The sequence below is a fragment of the Phasianus colchicus genome, chromosome 22, assembly GCF_987193195.1.
Source record: "Phasianus colchicus chromosome 22, bPhaCol1.hap1.1, whole genome shotgun sequence".
Classification (NCBI taxonomy): domain Eukaryota; kingdom Metazoa; phylum Chordata; class Aves; order Galliformes; family Phasianidae; genus Phasianus; species Phasianus colchicus.
This window is the reverse complement of record NC_143457.1, coordinates 2,179,768-2,196,755: the sequence shown is the minus strand read 5'-3', so window position 1 is coordinate 2,196,755 and position 16,988 is coordinate 2,179,768. Positions and strand designations below refer to the sequence as shown.

The 16,988-nt window shown below is 41.7% G+C and overlaps 1 protein-coding gene across 5 annotated transcripts in view; it reads right to left on the bottom strand.

The window, feature by feature from the left end:
- VPS13D (vacuolar protein sorting 13 homolog D) overlaps window positions 1–16,988 on the bottom strand; it is an 89,701-nt gene that overhangs the window by 2,989 nt on the left and 69,724 nt on the right. For all 5 annotated transcript variants that reach the window (XM_031613592.2, XM_031613594.2, XM_031613593.2 and 2 more), the window contains 2 exons: window positions 4,283–4,414; window positions 139–379 (listed from right to left, as the gene is read on the bottom strand). In XM_031613592.2, the coding sequence (XP_031469452.2) occupies window positions 139–379; window positions 4,283–4,414 (373 nt within the window). The remainder of the gene's footprint in view (window positions 1–138; window positions 380–4,282; window positions 4,415–16,988) is intronic.

Below are 16,988 nucleotides of genomic sequence, written 5' to 3'. Positions count from 1 at the left end.
CTGGCAGAATGAAATTTTCATTATTAAACAGTACAAGAAACCAAACACTGATGAGCAGAAATACATTTGGCATCAGTACATGCATTGAGGGGAAAAGAAACCCCTGCATGAAGGAAACAACAGGTGCTAGACCCTTACCATTGGTTTTTGTTGTGATGGGCCTGGCATTGCTACACCACTGCTTGTATTAACAGCTTTCTTGGTCAGCTGCACGTATACTTTCCCATGGTCTTTTGAAACAAGGCAGTGGTAGAGGTCATCGTACTTCACTTCTAGGAAGATGGCTTCGCGGTCGGTGTAGTCACCGCTCTTGAGGAAATAAACAGCTTTAGATGAGATCAGAACACAGTACTTCTCTATGTTCTCCACTGCTATGAAGCTGTGAAAAAGAGAAAAAACAAAATGAAAAAAAGGAAATGAATCACTTGATAAAAATACTCAGCTGTAACAAAGGTCTCAACCTTGTGCTTTTTCAGTGACCTTTGGAAGTCTTAAAGAAAAGCAATAGCCATAACACATAAAATTCATTTGCATTTAAAGTGTTCTAGAAATCAAGCTGGTGTGTACCCCTCAGCTGAAGAAGACCAGGTTGTAAACCAAGTGTGAGCACTAAATGCCTGGCTTCCAGCTTTGGATGTTAGAAGGCTATATAACAAGTCTCTAACAAGACTTAGGAAGATTAACTTCCTTGCATTTAAACACCAAATGACTGACTTACACTGATGTTTAATTGTAACTTCAGTCATTACTGATAGGTGAAAAAGTTTGCAGATATTTATGATAAAAGTTGTTTGTTTTTTTTTTTTAAACACATAAACCTACTGTGCCTCCTTCTGCCACACACCTCCCTCGCCTTCAAAAACAAAAAACAAGTTTAACCTGCTGCCTGGATCAGTAGCTAGAAAAGAGAAATTAGCTGTTTAACTCTGGGGTGAAAGGTTAAGCAGCAAGCAGGTTTCCCCAGAGAGATTAGTCCAAGTGATGAATAGGGGAGGTAGAAAAGAGTGAATTAAGAAGATGGAGAATTACGATGGCTAAAAAGGTTGATGTGTAAAAATTAGCAGGAAGGAACGCAGAAGTGAAATAGATAATGCACACACAAACACTCCCTCATTTGTGATTTACTACTGAAATGAACTCCATTTGTGATTTTCTTTTTTCAAAGAAAAAAGCTGAAATTTTCAGAAAATTTTATATGGAGACACAATTAAGAAAAAAAGAGCGCTGAGTTTTATATGAAAGTACAAACCTGTCAAACTAAGATACTCCTGCTTTCAGGTGGGTTCAAATTCACTATTTTTTGAGCTGTTATTTGTACATATCTATCTGTTGTTGCCCTGATATGTTCAGCAAATACTCCACTGTGTTTGAAAACACTGAAGATTTTCAGTCCTAAGAGCTTTTGTTAGATTGAAAAGTTCACCATCTCCACTGACCAGTTCCAAACCTGCTGTTTTTCTTAGGTAACACTTCGTAGAAACTATTGTGAGTTACATCCAATAAACCTTCAGCTACAAGTGGAATGTTAGCAAGTGAAAATATTCTAAAGCTCAGACCATGGTTTATTTTGTGATACAAAAGAAAATTCTAGTAATTAATTTCCATTAATACTTGTCTGCAAGATGCTGTTCAGTGCTGAACTTGTCTTTTCTCTGCCCTATGCCTTCTAGTCATATCAGCTAACAGTTCGGTTTCCATAAAGGTGAAAAAAGATATACATGCTCATTCAAGTTGTTCAATTTTAAGTGGCGAGAAGAGTACAGTCATTCTTAACCTGCTGGGCAGCCTGCAGAACAGTCTTGTTTCTGAGAACAGGCAAATAAAAGAGCAGTGTTTTGCAGAGATCCCATTGGGTTATGCTTCCACTGGAAGAGCAACCAGAGCAAAGCTGCTGGCACACTGCTTTTGTTTCTTTTCCAGCAGGAAGAGAAAATTAAAGAAAGGTGATCATCAGAAATCTCAAATATATTCTATTACCATTCTTTGCAACTTTCAAGGTAAAGCTGAGAGATTTTACAAGGTGTTGTACACCCACAAAAGCAGAACTGTTGGTTTTTTTCCACATACATGGGATTCCAGCCTTCTGTATGGAGATATCCTCAGAGAGAACCCAACTAGCAAAAGCTACCGTGAAGTTCAGTGGAAACAACTGGGAAACCAGACTACAGGGCTGTATTTTTTTCCCCATAAGAAGATTATACCTCTGATTTTTCATGTGCTTACATGTACTTTGAGGAATGGAAACGGGACGTATTTTATAGCGAAGCACTGAAACATCAGCTTGTTGTTCAAGCTCTACGTTTTGTTCTAACTTTGAGTCATGCATCATTACCCATTTTCTCTTGCCAACTGTTATTTTATTTTCTTCTCCAGGCCTAGTTCTCAAAATGAGTATTTAACCTTTTAAGATACGACTACAAGATATTACTTTCATTGATTTATACATTTAAAAAAACCCGAACTTTCATCAACACTATTTTAAAAATTTCAAATTAATAAAATGGAAGATTAAATGAAACATGATCCAGTAGAACAAAGCAGAAGCAACCAGACCTCTGGAGAATTTGTGGGTTTTTAACAACATCAGGAAGTAATTACACAATATTTTCCAGAAGTGAAACAGTGAGTCTAACTGGAAAAAAATGTGGAAACATTTAGTTAGAACAGTAGAGCAAGGTATTAAACCCCCTTTTATGGATTTAACTCTGAAGAAAAATATGCAAATAATCAGGTCTCTAAATATGTTTCTGATTATGATATTAGGATAAAAGTCAGAGGCATAATTTTGTACTTATTTTCTGTTTTCTTGTTGTGTGATGTTCCTAATGATGAAAGTCACAGCGCATGGACAGCGTGACTGAAATGGCAACAGCCCACAGTTCTGCTTATAGGGTACACTTGTCAAAAATTGACACAGTTTGGTTTTCTAATCACAAATTGTTCTCTTCCAATTCTCCCCACTTAAAGAGCCTAGAGGCTAGATACACCATTTAAGTCCTTTCAATAAGATGCAAACAGGATAATATGACTGACTGTAAGATCACAGGGCCACAACCAAGTGGCAACTACAGACCTCCTCATAGGCACACAGCTTTCAGTGCCTCATTATTGATGCTGGTGGAGTTGAGACAGTGCAGTGAATGGGGGAACTCCCTTAAGAGCTTCACCACGAGGTGCCATTTTTTTCTTTAGGCACTGAAACCAATTCTAACTGACTGCTCTGCCTTGGCAAGTGCTCTGATGTGAAGATACTCAGAGCAAATACTCTGATAGTGCAAAACATAGTATCTCATGCTGTCTACTGAAAACAGCTGTTCAGGTAGCTGAGAGAGAAATTTGGTTAAGTAATGAATTATGCCATGAGAACCTACCCCAGCAACCTGACAAACGAACAGATAACTTTCTGTGCATCTACTCAATATGGATTTTTTGTACTGCCTAACCTGACCAAAAATCTGCTGTTTTCACTTGTTTTTATGCACCCATAACCAGGGCATTCAAACATAAGATGCATCATCAGATCTGCATCTATTACCCATTCAAATTATTCCATACTGACTTTTCTGGGAAAAAAAAACCACCAATGTTCATAGTGCAGGTTTTGTTCATTTACTGCTAACAGCCTTAGCTTAGGAATAACATGGATCACAGGCATCTGACTAGCTTCTCTCACATCTATACCAGAGCAACCTCAGCATGCACCCACCTAACAGTGTGATTCACATACTGCTGCCATGGAGCCTCCAGCTGCTCTGCTAGGCCTTGGGCTGGGAGAAACAGCAGGCAACAGAGACAGATAAATGCACAGATAGCAATTCTGTCTGCATGAGGAATGTGCCTCTGTGCAAGGAATAGAGGTTCCAGCAGCACGTGTTTATGCACAGGAGGGTTTAGCCTGCATTGGACATACATGTTAAATGCTAATTACCTAGAAGCTGAAATTTCATCTTTTGTGGTGATAGAAAGACACTGGAATCATTAAAAGGCATGAGAGATGAGAAGCCATAGCTCCAACTCATCTGGAAACAGCATCTACAACAGTTAGCAACAAGTGAAGCACAGGACCCTGTGGCACCTGCAGTGACACTGGTACAGAGTCAGTGAAAGGGCTGCTGTGGAAGCCACCAGGAGCTTGGGGTGCGCTGTGATTCAGTACCAAGAGAAAACACCTGAAATAGCCTTGTATGTGCATGGGAAATAATGTTCATCCCTTTCCCAAAGGCACAAAGATACAGTGGTAGCAAATGGAACTACTTAAATAACTGCGTAAATCAGTACTTACAACTCATCCTGAATGTTGTCAGTCAGTTTGAACAGCTGTTCTTGTCCTTCTGCTTCACTTTCTGAGTAGCGAGGCAAGAGCCCTTGGGGTCCTCTGCAGCAGCGTGGCTTTCTTACTCTCTCTGCTTGTGTCCTGCATGCAGAATAGATGCAGAAAAATGACTTTGTGCAACAGCAAGGCTTTTAATTCCACTTAAACCTGTCAGCACACAGAGTTGGCTTTGTTTTGAAATAGGAGGTGCGACTGAGCCTCTAGAAAATAGAAGGTCTTCACAAATACAGCATATGGATCTCAGACACAATATCTATTCATGTGGCTTTACATTTCAAATTAATCTCAGGTTTTTTGTACATGTAAGGGGCAGTGTGCTAAATTAATATGAAGAAACAGACTGAGTATACCATCCACAAGGTTTCTGATCTATTTATTATTAGTAGAGTTCAATTGATTTGACCACTTCTTCCCACTTGTCTAAAGAAAATAGGAGCGCACAGACCGAGGTGGAGCTGTCACTAACAGACAACTGCCAGTAGTTTGAAAACTGAAGGGTTACAGAAATAGGAGCATGCAGTAAAGTTAAGAGAAAAAAGCAGAACCTTGTAAGCAAGGTTTAGCATACTTTACCTTTCCTGAACATTTATTAAAAATGACAATAATAAAAAGACATATATGGCCTGAGACATCAAAGGTTGATACAGGCCATAGTGCTAAAGAATCACAGGGTAGGTTCCTCCCTTCGCAGTATTTTGTTAAAAAATAATATTCTGAATTCCTTTTAGCTTTTGGAACGCCCTACCCATGAAGATCTGTGTTACAGGCAGCACAGCCCTGCTTTATTCCCTGTCCTTTCCCAATAGCATTGCTGTGGGATTGCTGCATGGCTTCATACCTCCCAAACTACTGCTGTTCCTGGTGTTTCGAGCCAAATGCACCATTTTCACTCTACTTCCCATCTTGATACTTTGTAAAGCCTCCGTACAGTGAACTGTCTCTATGCTTTTTGATCAAAAGATAGCAGAATAAATCCCATGTAACTATGGCTTTTCTTTCTAAGCTGCTTGGCAATAGCACACAAGAGCACTTGCCTTCTAAGCTTTGCTTTCTGCAGATGTTTTCTCTGGAGCCCTGTTTCTTTGTTACCTTTCACCTTCAGCAATCCTGTCCCAGGCTTAAAACACGTGCACACTTCTAAAATGTGTTTTCCTTCCAGTCTTTGACACCCTTGCCTTTTAATCATGACAGACAACTTTTTTTGCCCCTTCCCTTCTTGGCTGCAGTAAATACTGTTGGAAGAGAATCTTTTACATATCTTTGCTGCCCTCCTGTTGGGTGACTGACCTCCCTCAGTGTGTTTTGACTATCGTTGCTCTGTTTGATATCAGCCATGTATTTTGCAAACAAGGTAGAGAAGTCAAAGGTAGCGACTCCCACCACAGCAGACAAAAACATCAGCCAGCTTATGGTTCTAATGCACCACGGCTACCTGCTAAGTTCTAATTTTGTTAATGAGCTTATTACATCCCTGACCTGCACAGCACATTTACAGTGGCTCAGAAGTAGCACTGATCCTCCTGAGGAATTCAGGGAGGACAAAAAGATGCAGACTTCAGTGACTGCACTTCAGCTGAACTACGGCCATGCTAAGATGGGAAGTCAATTTGTGTGCAGGAAGAATGAAATGAAAAGTGGAAATTCTCCAAATTAAGGAACACAAAACAAAGCAGAGGTTTATGAAACCATAACAAAAGTGATTGTTAATACCAGTCAAATGTTATCCAATTTTAGTTGTACCTCTGCACCCAGATGTTCTCGCTGCTTTACTGCTTGGGTTTTGGTAAGACATTTGTTAATTACAGAGAAATAACAGTATGAAAATTCAGTTTGCTGTGGAGGTCCTTTGTTACCCTCATTTGCAAAAATGTAATGTCTTAAAACTGTATTCTTCCATTAGTAGCATTTATCTGAACCTAAGCACTAGGTAAACATGATAGCCACAAGTACCCCAGTTAAAAGTATTCCACTGAGTAACAGCTGTGTACAGTTGTTAGAACCACAGCATTAATTACTGCAACTTAGAGCAGTTCACCTCTCCTGCCCCTTACATTTTCCAGCTAAAACCAGGATTTATCTATAGCAGGCACAGCTGCATAGTAGTAGTATTCTATTTTGGAACCCACATAGGAAGTGAACATATTGGCCACCTTTTCTTACATATTCTTACAACCAGTAAGCAAGACGTGTATTTCTGTTTATGAAATGCAAAACCCAAATAAATTAAAAAGTTTGAGCCACTGTAATATTCACATATTGCTACTTGTACTGCATCCTCACTTTCCAAAGCAGCACAATAACAGTGCTTTTCTTACCCAGGAAGCCCTGACTGGCTGTTAAACCCCTCCAGAGCACTTGTACGTACTTCCTATTAACTCAGTGTAAAGGGTAAACGTGTGAAGCATAATGCACTTTTTAACTCACTGTGGGCCAATCATCAGTGTTTCACTTTGACACTTTTCCTATTATGAGCAACGACACTGCAGAACGGTTTTTGCATTAACCAACTTTCAGATAAACATTCAACCATGCTATTTTTTTCCACGCTGTTATTTCCAGAGATGAGGCACTGGAACAGGTTGCCCAAGGAGGCTGTGATGCCCCATCCCTGCAGGCATTCAAGGCCAGGCTGGATGTGGCTCTGGGCAGCCTGGGCTGCTGGTTGGTGACCTGCACACAGCAGGGGGTTGGAACAAGAGATCATTGTGGTCTTTTTCAACCCAGGCCATTCTGTGATTCTCTGATTCTAAGTATTGAAAGTACAGCACTTACTGCCTCCATGGCAAAAGTTCATCCTGGTGGTAAGAAGGCGGCTGCTTTTCAATGAAGTTTCACTAGAGCTAGCCTAAATTGCATTGATTTAGTCCATCAGCCCCTTGGCAAACTGCTCTGTTTGGTCTGGACAGCCAACAACATTCCACACAACTCTTTTTTTTTTTTTTTATTTTAATCTAAAAATTTGTTCAACCATCTCAAGTTACGTTCTGTAAATAATAAGCAATACTGATGAAATGCAAAAAGTGAAGACTTGTAAAGCAGAATGAACAGTGGTGTGCCCACATCTGTGTTACATTAAACATGCACTCAACAGATTTGCTGATTCTTTTTTAATAAGCACACAAAAGGCAATACAAGACAGAAATGCCCTCATGTCTACCAGTCACAGCAGGGAGGAGCGCTGCTGAATGGAGACACAAAGAGATTGGAAATGGTGTCAGAAGGTTGAGGCACACATTGCAGCTCTTCACTGTTCATACAAAGCTGAACAGTGGAGAATCTCATTTCAGATGGCCGTACACCCTCTAAAAACAGCCAGTGGTGTTAATTGGCTTTTGCTTAACAGTTCATAGAATTCATGTGACTCAGTCCACCAGTTTTCAACCAGAATTTCTGTATTCAGACAGATCACAGTGCAGTGATGTACGGAAGGTATTTGCTTTTACTGCTGAGAGAACTGTTCACCAACTCAGACTGAAAAAACTTCTGCGTTTTAGGGAACTATGTTTTATCCTTGATCCTTTACCACAGGTTTATAGTACACCATCAGATGTGATTCTCAGTGGGTGTACATGCAGTTATTGAGAGCAGATATGTTACACGTTTGAGTGTCCTTTGAGACTACACATTTCCTAGAGACTGCCTCCTCATAACTTAGATCAGAAGGGAACAAACTTTAGCAACAGGTAACAAGTAATCTGTGAAAACGAAACACTGCACTTCTGAAATGATGTAGGTAAAAATGCACCTAACTGTACTTGTCACAGTCATAGAATGGCCTGGGTTGAAAAGGCCCACAGTGCTCATCCAGTTCCAACCCCCTGCTGTGTGCAGGTCACCAACCAGCAGCCCAGGCTGCCCAGAGCCACATCCAGCCTGGCCTTGAATGCCTGCAGGGATGGGGCATCCACAGCCTCCTTGGGCAACCTGTTCCAGTGCCTCACCACCCTCTGGGTGAAAAACTTCCTCCTCATATCCAACCTAAACCTCCCCAGTCTCACTTTAAAACCATTCCCCCTTGTCCTATCACTACCCACCCTCACAAACAGCCGTTCCCCCTCCTGTTTATACACACCCTTCAAGTACTAGGAGGCCACAATGAGATCTCCCCAAAGCCTTCTGTTCTCCAAGCTAAATATGCCCTGTTCCCTCAACCTTTCGTAATAGAAGAGGTTATTGTTGCTGAAGTACTTGTTATTACCCATGACCAACACAGCAATCAATATAACTTTATTAAATATGTTTATCTGAATTTCAAACCTCCTGTTCTGGTCAAGGAGCAGCACTGGCAACTATTCACCTATTTGAGAAGCTCAACTTGAGCTTATAACCTGCATCCAGATTTTGATCTGTAATCAAAAGAGCACGAGGGCACCCAAAGCCCAGCACAAACAACAGCTGTAAGTGCAAGGAACATAACTCTGGCATTCTGAAAGCAGTGCTGAATGGAAGAGGCTCTTGCAGAAGCTTCAGCTGCTGGACTGACTGACACCCAAACCCTGCACTAAATCCTGGTTGGCAGCCAGCAGCGCAGAGATCAGCCATGGCAGCCTCTGAGAGCTGTCTGTATGCACAGCCCTCTCCCACACTTCCCAGTAAAAGTTCTTTTTGCAGCTAGACCCAGTTTTTGCTGCCAAAACCTTCCAGCTTTTTCATCAATACGTGGCGTTCATAAAGGTGCTGCAGTCTAACAGCCTTGTCCTTCTAACCTGTTTGGAGCAGTAAACTCACTGGTTCTGGTATAGCTCAAATCCTGTCACTGTTTCCATTGTATAAACCTGCGTGCTTTTTTTTTTTTCTTTTCCAAGTTTGCATTATATCTATCACTGGAAGCCTGCTCAGGGCTGTAACTTGGCAATACTGACCTTCAGCCTGGGAACAATTTCCCCCCACTGCAATAATTAGAAAGCAACCTTAGTTCAAACAAAGGAAAATTGGCAGGCAGTATAAGCCTATGGAACAATTCAATTGCTGCTGGTATTTTGGAGAAATAATACTAAACCTGTTACTTACGTGGCTCTGGAAAAAGTCTGCTTCATAAATACAGTGCGTGCTTTGTCTGTGGGGGTTTAGTGCATTTCAGACATGCAGAAGAGACTTAATCCAGTAAATTAAAAGAAGAATAGTCTTACATCTTCTGCTGTAAAATACACACCAGCTAAAATACCCGCCACAGTTGGAGTTCAGAGTGAATTCCACCTGCAGCCTTCATCCATGTGTATTTCCACAGAAAGCAGGACGAAGACAGTGCTTAACCACCTCCAAAGTCCACAACAGGAGAACACAGTGTAAGCACACTCAGAAGTGCCACAGTCAGTTGAAAAATAACCTCCAAGTTCAGCAATCACAGCAGAACCACAGACAACGCAGTCATACCACGGGATAAGAAATGAAAACAAACGTATGCCATTGCTGGGAAGGCCTATATTTCCTATCACAGTTTTGCAAAATACTGAAAATCCACCATTGCCACAATTCCTCAGTGATGTCCTTAACTGTACTTTGTTTCAAATGATGAACTGCTGTGACAAGCTGGAACATCTTCCACCTTCACTGAGCAGTGTGTTCTCTGCGTCTGAGCATGCGAACGTTACATGACTTGGGCTCAGTTTCACACAGCCTTACGACCATCACAGATTCATGGCAGAAGGGAAAGCTGCACCTCCTGACCGAGGAATTATTGCCCACTTGCTGGGCTTTGGGGCTGCAGTTCCCAATGGGCAGATGGTTTCTTGGAGAAGGACTTTGCCACCTGAACCCAGCGAGCTGTGATGGAATTCGTTCACCAATTCAGACAGATGTTTTTAAGGTGTGTTACAAACGCACACACAGTGCAGTCTGGATATTGGATTTGGCATTAGAGTATCTCAGTTAGATGCAAGAATGTGTAAAATCTTGAGCCAGACAGCTCCCTGCTGACTGCATATCTGAGGAAGCTTATATGCACCGTTTATTCCAGCAAATGCATGGAATATATTGTACTCGTTAAACGTGTTCCCAGAATGCTCATTTCAGGCAGAAACATACAAATAAACGGTGCCTCGGGTTAAAACCTCCCACTTAAAGTCAAATCCCTCCTCTCTGGATGGATCTACGAGCTCAGATACAGAGGACCTTTATCTGACTCAGGATACTCTCAGACAGAGCAGCATGCTGAAGAAGGAACTGCTTATCATGCAGGCGGTTCCTGCCAGCCTCTTTGAGATGGAGCTATTTTCTCCCCTCCCCCTTTCCTTTGTATACAAGATCAAACCAAAATTGAGTACTATTCACTGGGGTTATGATTGTATACAATCTCTAAAGGCTCCCACTTCAAAAGGAAGCGAGAAGTTAAAGCTAAGAATCACTTCCTTGTAAACAGCAGAGGAGCAGATGTACTCACTGAAACAGCACATCCTTAAGACATCCCTATCAGAAATCCAAGGTCTGTGTGAGCTGCATGTGTTTATATACTGAAAAACTGCAGTACTCAGCACATCATTCACTATTCAACCTTTGGTACTTCCTTACCTAATAGCGCAGCGAGCTTCTTCAAGCACTTTGGTATCATCAAGATTAAGAGATGAAAAAAAATATGTAAATAAACACTGCCTTCTCAGTTTCCAGTTTATCCCAGGCTCTTGCTGCACTGATCACAGAGTCATGTTACTGGCCTTGAAGTTTCTTGTCTCACCAACGTGCTGAAAAATGCTCCCATTCACCCTCTGATTCCATGTGAAAGATAAGGTTCTTTGCAGCGCTTTCTTTCCAGTATCCATCTGAATGAGAAGAGCTGAACTTGGCCTTAAAAAGCTCAGGGCCACACTGTCACTCTGCCCTGGGACACAGTGCAGTACTGAAACTTCTAAGCCCAGTCTGCTGACATTACGTTCATGTTTACAATGGTCCCATCACAAACCATCCATGCTGGCCAAGCAACGCCCACTTACAGTAATTGCAGAAGTGGTCATTTCACTTGGAGTGCAAAATGCAAACCACTGCCTGCTACCCAGCATTAACTATCAGTTGTGCATGAAGGACTGTGTGAAATGGGCCGTGCTCACCCTCTGCATCTTCTCTTCACACCCTACGTGGTGCCCTTTGCAGCCCACCAGCACAACAGTCACTGAATGACGACTCCTCAGGACGTCTGTTTGGCTCTTTAGCACTAACAGTTGCAAAAGCAATTTAAATCAACTGGCTGCACTTCCAGAACTGCTAAAGAGCGCTCCACATGTTAACAGCAACATTAGGTGAAAAAATTATCTATAAAAATACCAGCCACATGCTAAATGAGGTGACATCAAGGCAATAAATAGCTCCATCTGTATGAAAGATTCTGCATAACAACCAGAAGACATCTCAACAAAAGTAACCAACTACGGATAAAGCAGTGGAAAAAGAAAAAGGGGGGGTTGGATTGGTTTTTTCTGAAGGATCAGTTTTACATATTTTTCTCAGATCACTTTATAAATCTGCTGCACATTAGAAATCAGACACACATGTATTTCTTCCAAGTAAAGAAAGTTGAAGGTTTACATTTTTAATAGCAATGGGACTATTTCTGAATGGCAGCAGTATATATTACATGCAGTGTGAGAGGGTTAAACAGGACAGCCTCAACTCTTTATAAACTTTTGCCCTCTGGATATGTACTCATTGGCTGCTGTACAAGACTTGAGCTGTATTACACGCCTTAACGATATGGTTCAACTGTCGGTCAGGCTCGGGGCCTGGCAATAGGCCAGACCGCAATCAATGGGACACAAACCTCCCCCTTTCAGATCATCACGAAGGCTCATATTATCTCCTTTTTGTCGTGCTGGTTAAATTTATGGAGCAGAACCCCGAAGCTGCATTCCTTGGCTTGGGCCGGCCCACGCAGGCCTCCCTTTGTTTGGTACTGTAAGCGAGGCGTGCTTTGGAGGATTGCAGGGTTGTTAGTTCAGGCACTGACTGTTTGCTCATGACTGAAATGAAAAGAGTTCAGTGGAAGGGCAAAAGGACAGCACAAGTGTAAAACCCTATCCCAGCAGGCCCTGGGCCCCATGTACGGACTCGGACTAGGACTGAACATAAAACCTCACCGTTAATGACAAAGGAAAAAAAGCCTGTCTAGCAACAGGTAAACAGGCTAACAGCATGTCAGCACATACCTTGGGCACAAGGTCGTTTGCATTCAGGTAAGCCTGTAATTACTCCGTAACTACGAACCCAAGCTAATCTGGCTCAAAGTGCTGCTTGCAAACAGTTCTACAGCAGTGCTGCAGCTTTAGTTTGAAAACAAAGCTTGTCAGGCAGACAGCGCCAGTCCATCAGCAGGTTGTCATATCTGTCATATTATGGAGAAACCTCAGAGATGATGCCATGGGATTGGCACTTGGGAAGAATTAGCAGGAAGTGACTCTTCTAACACACCAAACTACTGGAAATACAGAGGGAGAGGAAACAAGACTTCCCCTTTGTGCCTTGCAGACGTTTCCTCCATCTCTGTATCTGGTCTCGGAGCAGAAGCAGGCCCCTTGTGGAGTGCTCACATGCTCTCTACTCAAAGCTTTATTACTGCAGTAATTAAAGGACACTTGTCCCTGCTCACTGCAGGGGAGCTGGACTAGATGGCCTTCAGAGGTCCCTTCCAATTCTAAGGATTCTGTGATTCTATGATACAGGACAGAAAGATGAACGACATAAAGAAATCTTTGAAGTGATAGCAAGGCAAACTCAGGAGTGAAAGTGAACGGAAAGAACTTGAAAGATGGCATTCCAGATACAGGCACCAGGAGCAAATACGTCCATGGGAAGCCACAGGGACTCCTACTGATGATGGGTAAGATAAGATGCAAAGTACTGAAAACATCTGTGCTTTGCTTCCTCTGTACCAGGCCAGTAAAACCTATTCCCAGACAGCTGCCCCAGCCCTGCTGGACTAGACTTCACCCCTCTGGCACAACAAGCAGGTATTCCAGGACATGAGCTCATACAGCCATTGCACTGGTGAGCAGCTCTTGCCATTTGTGCTCCAGTAAATAAACAAATGCTGTATTCCTATTGCATTAACACCAGTTTCATCTTTTCTACTATTTTTATGAACTGAAAATACTCGTAACATGGCCAAAAGACATTATAAAAACCCACAGAACGTGCATTAAATGTTTTCAGTTCTGGGGATCGAGTCCGACTGGTTGAATGCAGTCTGATGATTTGGCCTGATGCATTCCAAGAGACACGTCTGTTTTGAATAAAGCTTTTGTTCATTTCTGGTTCTTCTATGCTTTTAACATCTCACCTAATTCTAAGCAAGTAGACCTGCAAGTGGAAATTCTGAGTACTTTCTTGCCTGTTCTTTGAAGACTTTTTAGCTCATTTGGCTGATAATAACATATTAATACGATGTTTTGGTTTTTTCAAAGGCTGCCCAATTCCACTCGAGGTTTTATTTGCACACAATTTGCATCTTTGCACACCAGTGAAGTGTGCAGCTCTGGGCAGTTGTTTTAAATCAAGAACTATTACAGAAATACACTGTAACAGCAGTTCCTTTTAGCAGAGGGCTTCCTGAATAAGGAAGGATCTATAAACTACACAAATGCCAGAAGACAGGAAATACACAACACAATAAAGTGTTCCATTTACTTTTCTCCTTCTCGTCCAAAAGCTGCTGAAATAATTTGGCAGAACACACAGGCTGCAGAAATACAAGGGTTTCTAAGGAAAGCATTTTTTCTCCCTGTCTAGATGTGTTCCTTTCAGTAAATAAGTTTGTATCTAATTAGTCTAAAATCCTAAGGAAATGAAATTAATAGCTAAACGCTGTCAAGTACACAGATGGTATATGAATTTCATTTTGTGAAGTGAATCCAGGCCTCTTAACTGCCACTTGCAGTGTAATTCATGGAGTAAATCTGTGCTAAATCCAGCAAGGGATTTCTCAGCTCTTTCCAGAAGAAGGTCTGTGAAATTGCTGGACTTTCTGATGGGCTACACCAGCTCCACGACAGCACCTGGGATGTCACCTCACCTGCTGAGCATATTTATCTGCTGTAAATGTCTGCTCGTCCTAAGGAGAAGCAGCTTCCCCAGGTCTTCACAGAAGTGTTGCACCTGAAAGTGAGCAAGACTGGTCTAATACAACAAGGCTTCTTCCTCACAAGCTTTTATCTTTTCAAAACCAGTTATTGTACTCAATGAATTCAGCTAAATCTGGTTCCTGTTGTGATCCCAGTTCCAGGAACAGGTTTTTGTTGGGTGCAGAAGCTCTGTGTTTCACTCCAGTGATAGAAACACTCCTGCCCCAGATGTAATGCACTGAGGTGCTAGCAAGAACTTTGGCTTTGTGGAGACCATCACAATAAGACCTCAGTATTCACTTTTTGAAGCTGTTTGCTGATAATAACGAATAGACATCTGAAGAAAAACATAACGTCACATGTTCTGCTCTGTTAACTGCCCAGCACCATTCACTTCATGTTTTCTGTTTTCATTCATCTGCCCTCCCCTCCCAACATTCCATTCCAGTGCTCCTTGCCCCCTCTGTCCCTTACCCAACAGCCTGCAGGCAGCCAGGGGCACCTTTCTGTCCTCAGATGTCCAGTTAAACATTGATGCTTTGTGGAAAATATTTATGTAAAAAAAATAGACAATTGGTTTTAGAACATGAATAGGAATGAACCCAGTGACCACTCTGTTTTTTAAAGCAGTCTTTCAATCAGTTGTAAGAGCAGGGACACCCTCTGTCATGGCAGAGCAAAAGGCTTTAAACAGAAGGAAGTCTTAATTAAAGCTTAGCAATCTCTACCGGAATTTAAAGCATCTAGAATTCTGCAAATATGGAGACTGCACAAAAATCAGAAGTGAAATGCAACTGGGAGCTCTGAAGAACAGCCTCAGCAACTGCAATCCTCTGGTGTTAAGAATCATATTTAAAAACAGGTAAGATGTTTGCTTTCAACTTTACTGACCTCACCTGAGACCAAGTTACTGCTCCAAGTCTAGCTTGCATGCTCCATCATGTGTAATATATGCAAAATGTCAGATCTGCAGCTGAACAACACCTAATGCAATTTTGTAATTGTAATTGTTTAGCTTTTTCATCTTAAAAACACTCATATACAGCAGATGTGAAAGAAAGCACACCTATCCCATACCAATAAAGCATTATGTGGCAGCCATACATCCAAACACCCTGCTTTTATTCTCCCACTCCTCCAGAATAGTTAAATTGGGTCAAGTTCAAGAAAAAGGGACAGAGACAGCCAACTGGTAAGACAACTGAATTCAGAAATATTCCAAACACATTTCACACGCTGACCAGTAATGTCTAGCAATAACCTCATGGAAACACTCAGCAATAGAGACATTTGCAGTAATGCATAGAGGCATTCTGCTTTGGTTTGACAGCTGGTACCAATTTATGTCCATTCATCCCACTGAAAAGGAAAGCGAGAGAAATGTGTTAATGCACAGTTTGGATCCTCTGAATCATCTCAGCTTCTTCTGGGTGCTACACAGCAAGAAGTGCCTTCCAAAACCCAACCATGTATTGTTCTGGAAGCAAAGTGACATTTGATACAGACAGCTCTACAGTTACAGACCCCACAACAAAGTAACATGAAGCAACCTGAATGTTTTACAGGTTCGCCCACCTTTTACTAAATCATGTGGATAAAAAAACATCAGGAAAAAAAACCACCTGTGTGAATCAGAGCTATTTTCTTCAACCTTCAATAAAATTCTGCTTTCCTGTGCAAAACAAAGGCTGTGCTCCCAAATAATTGCTTTTCAGAGCAGTGACACCAAGTGTGTTTCTCACACACAAAAAAATTCCTGGGTCTCTCTACTGTCCTCTCTGGAATGTGACCAAAAAAGTATTTATCACTCTGTAAATTACACTGTTTTAATACTCAACAAGTAAGCTTTATTCCCTAACTGCTGACTTCCTAAGAACTAGCATGCAGATTCAAAAGCGTGGTGAAATATGGGACAGCAGTGAATACCATCCCCATCTCTCATGGCTGGAGGTACTCAGAAACAAGAGTCATCCAGGTGCCCCAAACACACCTAGGCTGTTCCATAGAGCTTTATGAGGAAGCAGACAGGTGAACATACTGTCAATCCTGTAGGATTCCACTCCAGGCAAATTCAATTCTTCCTAATCCAAGCCATTCATTTGGAAAGCAGTTCCAAGTAAAGGCAAGAAAAAAAGTAATTCTTCAGAAAGATGCAGAAGAGAAAACCATGTCACAACTTCAGGCCAGAAGGGTCCTGCAAGGTAAGAAGCATTCTTGGAACAGGCAAAAGGAAGAGAGGGTGGTTTGGTGCTCACCCTTCCGGGTAGCCTAATTTAAGATGAAATTATTTTAAGCGATTAGGTGCTGGATTGTTGACTCTCTATTAAAGAAACAAAAATAGTTGAGAAGTGCATTTTTAGAAAAAAATGAAGTTTGGAAATAAAAGTATCCATACTGAAGAGGCACAAAGGCTGCGCTCTGAGGAACCATTTTACACCACCAGAAAATCGATGTTCACTTACACAACAAACATCTGAAGAACTGAAGAGGAGCTCCTGCAGAACTACTGGACATTACCAATGGTAACTTAAAACCTCACAGAAGAATATTGAGCAGGTGAGACTGGTAACAGAAAACTATCGATTAGAACAGCAAGTGTCTACCATGCAGAG